General features: G+C 41.9%; 1 protein-coding gene across 6 annotated transcripts in view; it reads right to left on the minus strand.

Moving 5' to 3' along the window:
- LOC138815576 (hepatoma-derived growth factor-related protein 2-like) overlaps positions 1-12230 on the minus strand; it is an 82049-nt gene that overhangs the window by 7086 nt on the left and 62733 nt on the right. The window contains exons 3-5 of one of the 6 annotated variants that reach the window (XR_011368382.1): positions 3694-3832; positions 1792-2085; positions 1344-1391 (exon numbers count right to left, since the gene is read on the minus strand). Coding sequence is in view for 1 of the 6 variants with exons in the window: in XM_070004990.1 (XP_069861091.1) it covers positions 1347-1391; positions 1792-2085; positions 3694-3832 (478 nt within the window). In the remaining 5 variants the exon portion in view is untranslated. Of the gene's footprint in view, positions 1-3; positions 1392-1791; positions 2086-3539; positions 3833-12230 lie in introns of those variants that run through there. The other 5 variants (XM_070004990.1, XR_011368386.1, XR_011368385.1 and 2 more) reach the window with 5 other exon arrangements.

The raw sequence follows: 12230 nt of genomic DNA on the forward strand, positions 1-12230 counted from the left end.
CAAATACCATACTTCAGTTAATACATCTGTGTACACTTGCATACAAACTGTGTCTGTTTAATTGTACACTTACGAATTAGTTTCTCATTTCCATGTTACGTGTAAGGCCTTGTCTTCACAAAGTAAAATAATAAAATTTCCAAGTTGAAAATTATATTAAGTGAAGTAAGCCAAGCCCAAAGAAACATAGGTCCCATGGTTCCCCTTATTTGCAATATCTAGTATATGTCTGAGTCAAGCAGAAAAGGTCAGATGAGGTGATGTTAGGGAAATAAACCCTAAGATATGTATTCAAATGTTTTCTTTCATGCGATTGTTTCTAACGCATTTATAAGATTATTTCTTTGTTGCTTTGTATGTCCTTCCCCCACAGTATAACCTATGCTTTCACTGTATTTGATGTCGGTATAATTTGTGGAGGGGAAAGGGAAAAACAAGTCATTTAAACGGGGATACAGGTGGACCCATTGCGACAATGAGAAGTACAAGTTGTCATGTCGAAAACGAACTTTACAACTTCGGTGGGGAGGGGGCGGGGAGGATTGGGGAAGGGGGGGGATGTGAAGGGATGGGTAGGGGAAACAAAGGAGGAGGCTACAATGCTTGATAAGAAATGTACTCATTATCTTGCCCATGTAATTGTAACCCCTCTGTACAGTATTTTCACAATAAAAAAAATGTAAAAAAAAATTTCCAAGTTGAACTCCAAAGCCAAGTGTTATTTTTCTCTATGACTCAAGTGTCTCAATGAAGATCTGCTCAGAAGTCGAACTCACAAATTACTAAGTAAGAAACATCAGCAGGGAATCTGTGTTATGTTTGCATTGCATTTAAAATGTCCTTACTAGGATATATATCAACAATAGAATGATGATCTTTTATGTTTGCACAGGCTTTTATGCTCCACCTAAAGTATCTCCTGATTCCCCTACCTTTCAAGTGAAGACAACAGCTTTTATTGGGGCGATTTTTTTTTTGGGGGGTTCCAGTCATGGGGCCTGAACTCTGGGCCTGGGTGCTGTCCCTCAGCCCTTCAGCTCAAGGCTAGCACTCTACCACTTGAGCCACAGTGCCACTTCCGGCTTTTTTCTTTTTGCTTATGTGGTGCTGAGGAATCGAACCCAGGGCTTCAGGCACGCAAGGCAAGCGCTCTACCACTGAGCCACCTTCCCAGCCCTGGGGCCATTTAACAGAGCAAAGCCACATTCTGGAGACAGATAGTCCAATTTCCTTTGGAACAAAGAGACGAAGTTCTCCAACTCTGGCAGACCTGTTCACGTGATTACCTGACGCTGAATTACTTAACTTCTTGTGTAAAAAGATGGGGCTGCAGAGGTGCCCACCTCCTATGTGTTGTGAAGATGATTTGAGGAAATGCCAGGCATCAGGTGCTATGCAGAGAAGAAAGTCATCAGGGGCAGAACTCCCATGCTGCACCCAGAACCTCCCCCTACACCTCACCCCCACTACGCCCCCCACTGCTCCCACCGCACCCCTCCATCCCCACCGTGTGGGCCTCCCCACTCCCGGCTGGCCAGTCACCCCCTGACCTGGGCCGCCCTCTCGCTGGACCAGACACCCCTCCACCACTAATGGGATCCTGGCTGCACAAGGCCTCTGTCGGCTCTGCAGGCCGGGGAGACAGCGCCCTCCAGCGGCCACCTGCGGAGCAGCACCTGCTGCCCTGTGGGGGGGGGGGGGGGCGGGCGGGCCCAGAGCCTGGCCAGGCAGCTCCCCCTCCGGGTACAGGGCCCCACCCGGCCTCCCTGCCGTGCCAGGTGCCCTCCTCACCAGTCGCTCTGAGATGAGGGTGAAGTTGGTCCAGACTGCCTCCAACTGAGAGCCTCCAACCTCTGCCTCCAGGACCGCGGGGGCCATGGAGTGGCGGGCGTTGGGCGCAGTCAGGGTGGGAGCCAAGGCCAGGCTGGGCCTGCCAACCCTCAGCCTTGCTGGCCCCGCTGACCCAGCGACCCTACGACCCCGGCCCCGCGCAGAGCAGCGGGTGACCCACAAGCTCTGTGCTCTGCTCCCTGGAGAGCCAATGAAGGGCGGCCTGGAGCATAAGGCAACATTCACACCCAGCACCTAGGACAACGGAATGACTCACACTAACACCACACACACAATCACACACACCACACAGTCACACTCCACACACCACGCACACCACACATGCTCAATCACACCACACATACCACACCCTCACACTCAATTACACCACACACACGCTCACTCACACACCATACACCACTCACACCACACACCACACACGCTATCATTCAATCACACCACCCATTATACTCACACCACATACGTTCACACTCACAATCACACTACACACGCTCTCAAATCACACCACCCACACATCACACACGCTCATACACCACACACCACACACCATACACGCTCACTCACATATACCACACACGATCACACACCACACCTACAGCACTCACACCACACTCAGTCATACCAAACTCACATCACACAGTCATACCACACCACTCACACTCACACTCACCATACACCAAAAATACCACACACTATACGCTCACACTCACTTAATCACACCACACACACCACACTCACACTCAATCACACACACCACACATGCTTGCTCACAATCACACCATTCATACACCACACTCACACCACATGCTCACACTCATACCACACCACACACACCACACACGCTCAATCACATCACACACACACACACCACACACACTCAATCACATCACACACACACCACTCACGCTCAAACACACCACACACCACCCACACTCACACTCGCACACACCACACACACACACACACACACAACCCCCTGGTCTGTCACCTTGAGCTGAAGAGCGCAGAGACAGCACCCAAGCCCAGAGTTCAAGCCCCACAACTGACCCCTCCAAAAAAATATCCTGAACTGAACATAGCATATATGTATATATGTGAAATAACATGGCAAAGTTCCTTTGTGTAATACTCACTTAAAAAAATGAATGAAAGGAAAGTAATATAGGCTCTTCTGGGTGATCAGGTACTAGCAGGAGGGAAGAGGGCCAAGGAGAGGGCAAATTAAGTACTTTACACATGTATGAAAATAGAATAAAACTTATTTTCAACGATTTGTATGCATGTATGGAAATGTCTGAGAGCTAATATAGTAGAAACCAGGCACTGGTGGCTCACGCCTGTAATCCTAGCTACTCAAGAGGCTGAGATCTGAGGATCGAGATTCAAAGCCAGCCTGGGCAAGGGAAGTCCCTGACACTCTATCACCAATTAACTACCAGAAAACTGGAAGTGGTGCTGTGGCTCAAGTGGTAGAGCTCTAGCATTAAGCTGAAGAGCTCAGGGATGGTGCACAGACCCAGAGTTCAAGTCCCACAACTGACAAAAAAAAATAAAGAAAAAAAAGACAGTACATATGGCTTTAAATCTAATATATTAAACTTTATTCTTAGGAGTAAATAACCAAGCATTTCTCAGTTTTCTGAGGTCTCTTTAGCAGTATAATAATTTCAGTAGTTCATCTAGACATAAAAAGTCAAAGTTTATTCCATAAATAAGAACACAATTTAATCCAAAATTACTAAGACTCTTAAATGCCATCTAATTTTCCTATAGCTATGATGGTATTTTTTCCTCCAAGACTGAATAAATAATACTAAACTAAGTGGATATCCAATGACTCACCTGTACACTTGAAAATTTCACTTTTGGATTGTTATCTATCTCCCATAAGCCTTCATTGAAACCTTTTTGTTTATTTGGTTTGCCATACTTTTCCTTATTTTCTGAGTAAGGAAATATATCCTTTGGTCCTAAAAAAGCACTAAAACAGAAGAAGATAATAAGTGCAATGCAACCTCAAATAAATATATACATAGTACATTACTAAAATAACACTATTATAGGATGCATTTCATAAAATACAAATTAAAGGGAAGACAAGGATATAAAGTCTGATGAATTCATTTCAATGAACACAATCTCACCAAGACATGAGAAGGCTCTAAGTACTGGCAGAACAAATGTTGGAAAAGTCTTTTTGGGGGGAGTATGTATGCAGATATTTTGGCTTGAACTCAGAGCCTCCCACTATTGCTTAGCTTTTTTACTTAAGGCTACAGTCACTCTACTACAGCCATAGTTCCACTTCCAGCTTGGAACACAAGAGAGCCACACAGACTTTTCTTCCAGGCTGGCTTAGAATTTTGATCCTCATATCTCAGGCTGAATAGCTAGGAGTATAGGTGTGAAACACCAGCCACCTAGCTTCTAAAAGATTTTTAGGTTCCATTTCTTTGCAGAACAATAAATGTTTTCTGTTTAGAGGTAGGGATAAAGTAGGCTATATTTTATTCCAAATACTACTGGTTTTTTTCGCTTACAGTACTAAGGATTGCATCCAGGGTCTCACAGAAACAAGTCAAGCACTAAACCACAGAACTACATGTCAATCTGATATACTTTATTAATTCAGTAATGAGTTCCTAGATCCATAACACTATCTCATTTACATAAACTTTTTTTTTGGTACTGATCCTGGGCCTTGAACTCAGAGCCTGGGCACTGTCCCTGAACTTTTGTGCCCAAGGCTACAGCTTTAGACCACTTGAGGCATAGCTCCACTGGTTACTGAAAATGGGATTCTCATGAACTTTTGAGCCCAGACTGGCTAAGAACCTCAATTCTCAGATTTCAACCTCATGTGGCTATTAGAGGCAGGAATCAACAGCACCTGGTCTCATTCAGTTTAATTAAACAGGCTTTTCAGGCCCATAGTTCAAGCCCCATGAACGACAAAAAACAAAAAACAAAACAAAAAAAAACTTCCCCCCCAAACTGGACAAAGCCAGGCTGGGGAGAAAAAAATCACCAAGTCTGAATAACCAGCAAAGAGATGGTCTGAAAGCATGGTTCAAGTGGTAGAGAACCAGCCAAGCAAACGAACCAGGCTCAACGCCTCAAAGCTCAAGCTCAAACTCTAGTACTGTGAAAAAACAGAAAGTACCTAATTTAAACATCATTATATACTTCTAATTAAATATGAACAGATTTTCATGTCAGTAATTATTTAATACATTTTGCTAAATGGTCCTATCAATCTATTGTTTGAGCACTTTTTCTGTGCCAATAGTGAGGGCTTGAACTCAAGGCAAGGCTTCATACTCTTGCTGTCTTTTTTCTGCTCACAGCTGGTGTTCCATCACTTGAGTCACACACTCCAATCTGCTTTTCTGCTGGTTAATTGGGATTCCCAAGCACTTTTCTTTGGGCTTCAAACCAAGATACTCAGATCTCAGTTCTCCTAAGTAGCCAGGAGGCTGCAATATTTTAAGAGTCTGGGACCAGTGGCTCATGCCTGTAATCTAGCTACTCAGGAGGCTCAGTCTGATGTTGGTTTGAAGCCAGCCAGGCAGAAAATCCAAGGGACTCTCCGATTAACGAGCAAAATCCTGGAAGTGCAGGTGTAGCTCAAAAGTAGTAGCACACACCAGGCCACTGAAAAAGCCAAGCAAGAGTATAAGACCTTGAATTCAATATTCAGCATCAGCACACACAAAAAAATAAAATAAATATTGTAACAGTAAATATACTGTTCAGTGTTTGATCTTCACAATCAATTCCAAGTATAGGTGGGGTAAAGAATATGCTCAAGACTGATAAGTCAAAAACAAAGCTGATAAAAAAGAACTGTCCACAGGGATACAATCCCCTAAGATTCCTGAATAGTACATAAATTAGCCCAGAGACCGCACCGCTAGTTACCAAGGAACACCTTATGGTGGCTGTGGCTATGGTTTTCTCTTAGAAATGTTCCATTTTCAAATGGCCTACAAAAAGTGTTTTATATGCAAAATGGAAATAGGACATAATCTAATTACATTTTGATAGCAAATACAAAAAAATTGTGAAGCCAGGAACCCATGGATCACACCTGTAATCTAGCTATTCAGGAGGCTGAGATCTGAGGTTCATGGTTAGAACCCAGCTCAAGCAGAAAAGGCCATGAAACACTTATCTGCAATTAACTATCCAAAAGGTAGAAGTGAAACTGTGGCTCAAGTAGCTGAGCACCAGCCTTGTACCAAAAACAAAAACACTAAAGGAAAATGCCTAGGCCCTGAGTTAAAGTGCTGGTACCAGCTCGAGAAAGAGATTAAAGGGAGGAAAGAAGGGAGGAAAGGGAAGAAGGAAAGAAGAGAGGGGAGGGAGAGAGGAAAGGGAGAGAGAAAGGAAGGAATGAAGGAAGGAAAATTGTGAAAGTTCAGAGGAAAAAAAATCAGAACACAACAGGTTTAGAAATTCTAAAATATAAAAATATTATTCTTTCTCTTTAGTGGTTAAATTGTAGAACTTTCCTTTTATTATTTGCTTTTTAAAAGCAATGAGAAAATTAAGCAGTAAATTCCAAATCTAACAGTAAACTTATGTGGATTGAAGTTCTTTTGCAAATATATAAAAAAGCAGTTATGTCTCAGATTTTACCTTTTTACTAAACAGTATGGATGCCCATAAGAAAGCCCACACAAAGTCACCACAAACTTAGAACTTTTTTTTTTTTTTGGGGTCCAGTCATAGGGCCTGAACTCTGAGCCTGGGCGCTGCACTTGAGCCATAGTGCCACTTCCGGCTTTTTTCTTTTTGCTTATGTGGTACTAGGGAATCGAACCTAGGGCCTCAGGCATGCAAGGCAAGCACTCTACCACTGAGCCATCTTCCCAGCCCAAACTTAGAACTTTTAAGTCAAACCAAAGGGGCCATAATCAAAATATGAAGGCCTATCAGAGACAAGGACATCAAGATCAAGTCATTTATCTTTGTTAAGTAGTATTTTCTAAACAAAACGTTTCATTTTCAACTTATCAACTCTAACTTGCTGCTTCATTTACCTATTATAAAATCACAAAATATGAAACAAATCTGAAAAAGGATGTTTACTAAAATTTTATAACAAGTCAGGCACGAGTGATTCATACCTGTAATCCTAACATGTTGGGAAGGTAAGTAAAATTTTATAACAAGTCAGGCACGAGTGATTCATACCTGTAATCCTAACATGTTGGGAAGGTAAGAGCTGAGGATCATGAGACTTTTAACTGCCAAAAATTCCGAAGTGGAACTACAGCTCAGATGGTAAAGTACAAGCCATGAGCAAAAAAAAAAAAAAAAAAAAGAGAGAGAGAGAGAGAGAGAGAGAGAGAGAGAGAGAGAGAGAGAGAGAGAGAGAGAGAGAGAGAGAGAGAGAAATCAGAGACAGTGCCCTAGCCCTGAGTGAAGGCCCAGGCTTGGCTCAATAAATAAATAGATGCTATGACAGTAAAAGGTAGAATGTTGGGGAAAAACGACCGGCAGAAGGAGAAAGGACAAGCTGGGTGCCAGTGGCTACGCCTGTAATCCCAGATCCTCAGGAGGCTGAGATCTGAGGATTACAGTTCAAAGCCAGCCCAGGCCAAAAAGTCTATTGAGACTCTAATCTCCAATAAATCAGCAAAAAATTGGAGTAACACTGTGGCTCCAGTGGCAGAACATTAGCCTTGAGTTGAAGAGCTAAGGGACAGAGCCCAGGCCCAGAGTTCAAGTCCCACAACTGACCCCCCCCAAAAAAAAGGAACATAATTTCAACAATATACATTATATGCATGTATGAAAATACAACTATGAAATCTCTGTAAATTTACAGTAATTAAAAATTATATGCATATGTGTACACCGTTATATGTTATAGACCGTGATAGACAATTTGCTCCAGGAAAGTTAGAATGAACTTGTGACTTTAAATGAGCATCATTATTCCAAAATACTGTGAAATTTGGGAAATTATGTAATCACTTAATCACAATTAAAAAAAAAAAAGAACCTCGGGGAAGGTAGGGAGGTAAGGATGGTGGGGGAAAACAATGGAGGGGGTAGCAATGCTCAATAGGAAGTGTACTCGCTCCCTTGCTCATGTAACTGTAACCCTCTGTATAGTATCTTCACAATAAAAAATTAAAAAAAATTATATGCATACTATACACTACATATACTATATAGTATTTTTTAAGTTTCTAAAGTTGAACATTAATAAGAGACAAAAGCAGCAAAGTATGACTAAATTTTCAAGAGTTTGGAAAGTTCGAAGACATTCTCTCAATTAGCAAAACTAGTCAGCAAAATTCAAACTGAGCTGATCTAAACTTAGTAACACTACAATAACAGCCTTAGAAAAAAAATATGCAATGTTACTATTAATTTATAAATCCCAGCAAGTATTGCTCCCAAAACAAGTCTTTCAAAGCCATACAATTCTTACTGGCATTTTATTCAACACATACTTAGCATTAGTCTAAGTAATTATTATTATTATTTTTTAATTGTATTTTATTTTATTTGAGAACATACTGTACAGAGGGGCTACAATTACATGGGCAGGATAATGCATACATTTCTTACCAAGCATTGCAGGCTCCTCCTTTGTTTACCCTTCACTTCCCTTAAGTAATTATTTATGAAAGCACCTTAGCTGTGGCCTAAAGTTCTAAGATAGAAGATATCCCTATTTTACAAATTCAGAAGGACACAAAGGTAAGTAATTTGCTGAAAGTCACATAAAATAGGCAAATGTGACTGCTGTAATCTACTTGTATTAAATCCTGTGTCAAGTGTTACAAAGCAAATTCATCATCAACCCATGACTTTACTCTCCAAGCTTTTGGGAGGTACTGACTTTGCAAATGTAAATGGTATACTTAAAAGAACACTGATAATAGCTGGGCACCAGTGGCTCCTGCCTATAATCCTGGTTACTAAGTAAGCTGAGAGGATGAGAGCTGAGGACCACAATTTGAAGCCAGACCAGCAGGCAAGTCTATAGAACTCTGACCTCCAGAAATGAATCTATGGCTCAAGTGGTAGAGTGCTAACCTTGAATAGAACACCCCAGCCCTCAGTTCAAGCTCTAGGACTAGCAAAAAAACAAAACAAAACAAAAAACACTGAAGATCAAAAACATTAAAGTATACTTTGAAATAAAAATGCCACTAAATTTTTATGAAACAAGTAGTTTTTTTTTTTTTGGGGGGGGGGAGGTCGTGGGGCTTGAACTCAGAGCTTGGGCGCTGTCCCTCAGCTCTTCAACTCAAGGCTAGAGCTCTACCACTTACGCTACAGTGCCACTTCCAGTTTTTTGGTGGTTTATTGGAGATAAGATTTTCACAGACTTGGGGCTGGGAAGGTGGCTTAGTGGTAGAGCACTTGCCTTGCAATGCATGAGGCCCTGTGTTTGATTCCTGAGCACCACATAAGCAAAAAGAAAAAAAGCCAGAAGTAGCGCTGTGGCTCAATTGGTAGAGCGCTAGCCTTGAGCTGAAGAGCTGAGGAACAGCGCCCAAGCCCAGAGTTCAGGCCCCACGACCTGACCCTCCCCCCCCAAAAAAAAGATTTTCATGGACTTGCCTGCCTGGGCTGGCTTTGAACCACGATTCTCAGATCTCAGCCTCCTGAGTAGCTAGGATTACAGGTGTGAGCCACCGGCACCCAGCTTAAAGCAGGTATTTTTAAATTTGAATATATCTTAATTTCCTTTATTTTGGTCAGTCATGGGCCTGAACTCTGGGCCTGGGCGTTGTCCCTCAGCTCTTCAGTTCAAGGCTAGCTACCGTTTGAACCACAGCGCCACTTCCAGCTTTTTTTGCTTAGGTGGTGCTTAAGTGGTGCTGAGGAACCCAGGGCCTCATGCAGGCAAGGACTCTAGCACTGAGCTACCTTCCCAGGCCTTAATTTCTTGATTATTAATAGCCTCGTTTTTTTTTCCCCCTTAACCATCTTAATACCTAATTAACCAAGTAATACCTAATCAGTTTAGGTACCCAGTGTAATGCTGTGATTTAAATACAGACTTTGGGCTACATATGCTTCTAAGTGGTAACACTGCTCAGCAAGTTCAAGACCCTAGGTTTAATCTTCAGCATTGAAAATAAAAGTTCTCCATTTTTTAATGTTGGGGAAAGAATAGTCACTTTTAAATTTAAAATAGTAACCTAATGCTGGAGGTTTTAGCTCACTGAAGGAGCACTTGCCTTGTATGAACTAGGACCTCATTGGATCTCCAAGACTGTTAAAAGAAAAAAAAGAAGTAACAATGGTCTACATAAGTGCCCTATAAAACTGTAAGAATGTGTATATATATATACATACGCGTATATGAATATTTTATAAAATGCCTTAAAATCAGAGAAATCAGAAGTAATTTTTTTTTTTGGGGGGGGGAGGGAGGTCTGGTCATGGGGCCTGAACTCTGGACCTGGGTGCTGTCCCTCAGCTCTTCAGCTCAAGGCTAGCACTCTTCCACTTGAGCCACAGCACCATTTCCAGCTTTTTTCTTTTTGATTATGTGGTGATGAGGAATCGAACCCAGGGCCTCGGCCTCATGCATGCAAGGCAAGTGCTCTACCACTGAGCCACCTTCCCAGCCCACTCAGAAAGAATTTTTTAAAGTTACAAAAATAAAAAATTGGAGACTGGGAATGTAGCTTAGTGGTAGAGTGCGTGCCTAGCATGCCATGATGCCTTGGGTTTGATTCCTCAGTACCACATAAAAAAGCAAGAATTAGCGCTGTGGCTCTAGTGACTGTAGGGTGCTAGTCTTAAACAAAAAAGCTAAGGGACAGTGCCCAGGCCCTGAGTTCAAGCCCCAAACTGCCTCCCTTCCCCTCCAAAGAAAATTCAACTAATGCCAGCTACATTTAATACAGTATTTGTAAATTTGGTATGGCTCAGGATCATCCCCAAGGCTTGTTAGATTGTTGAACTCCATAGCTTACAGACTGACTCAGAAAGTCTTGGATAAGCCCTAAGAAATGTTTCTTTAGGGGCTGGGAAGGTGGCTCAGTGGTAGAGCGCTTGCCTTGCATGCATGAGGCCCTGGGTTCAATTCCTCAGCACCACATAAAAAGAAAAAAACCAAAGTGGCACTGTGGCTCAAGTGGTAGAGTGCTAGCCTTGAGCTGAAGAGCTGAGGGACAGCACCCAGGCCCAGAGTTCAGGCCGCTCCCCACAAAAAAGATGCATTGTACTTACAAATTTATCAATTTGTTGAATTGAAATCCCTTTGTACAACTAAAGACAATTTTTTTAAGTTTCAAAAAAATAATAATTTGTGGTATTTTATAATACCACTAACATGAAATGGCCAGAAATGGTGATTCAACTGTGTAGATTAGTGGTTGTTTAGAACTGAAGAGAATGGAATGATCATGAATACAAGAAACTGCTAAAATCTAATGAAATTCGTATTAAAATCAACTTAGTGGTATACATTTTGTGTATATTATCACAGCGAAACATAACTGTTGAAAAAATTATGTGAGAGCTAGGATAATGGTACAGCAGTATAATCCTAGTTACTGGAGGGGCAGGTAGGACTGTAGTCCAAGACTAGCCTGAGGCAAAAATACAACTCCCTTTCCAAAAACAACCAGAATTTAAAAGGGCTGAAGGATAACTGATTAGTAAGCAGGAGGCTGAGTTCAAACCTCAGTACCACACATACACATTAATAACTGAAAGCTGGTTGCTAAGAAACATTAAATCAGACATTGTCATTGTAGCCATTTCTAGGAAAATAATTATAATTAGAAGAGGAATACCAAGCTTTGTTTCTCTTCATCCCAAATAAGCAAGCCTAAGCTACAGAAATTATTTTAAGTTCAAAACCAGTCAAATTATATAGTACTTAGAAGGCTACTAAATGATAGGTATATACAAATATAATCATTGGAAACCCATGAGATAGCTCCCAGAAAATCTTATGCATGTAAAAGTAACAGCTCAATTTTCAGCTAATTTTTGAAAAATTAAAATTGTCTCACCAAATCAGTTTGTGCCCATATCCACTAGGGACAGTAGAACAAATCAGAGTGGCTCTACTACCCATAAGCCTCTAGTACACTCAAAGGAACTGTCCAGATTTCATCTGCTCATATTTCGTACAATATAGCCTAAGGCCTAAAGCATAATATAAGATAATCCTTATGGAAATCACTTAGTTGGGCCAGGCACTGGTGGCTCACGCCTGTAATCCTAGCTACTCAGGACGCTGAGATCTAAGGATCGAGGTTCAAAGCCAGCCCAGGCAGGAAACTCCATGAGACTCTTAGCTCCAATAAACCACTAGAAAACCGGAAGTGGCACTGTGGCTTAAGCGGTAGAGTGCCAGCCTTGAGCTGAAGAGCACAGGGGCAGAG

This window comes from Dipodomys merriami, unplaced genomic scaffold (genome assembly GCF_024711535.1).
Source record: "Dipodomys merriami isolate MVZ:Mamm:240054 unplaced genomic scaffold, mDipMer1.0.p SCAF_650, whole genome shotgun sequence".
Lineage (NCBI taxonomy): Eukaryota > Metazoa > Chordata > Mammalia > Rodentia > Heteromyidae > Dipodomys > Dipodomys merriami.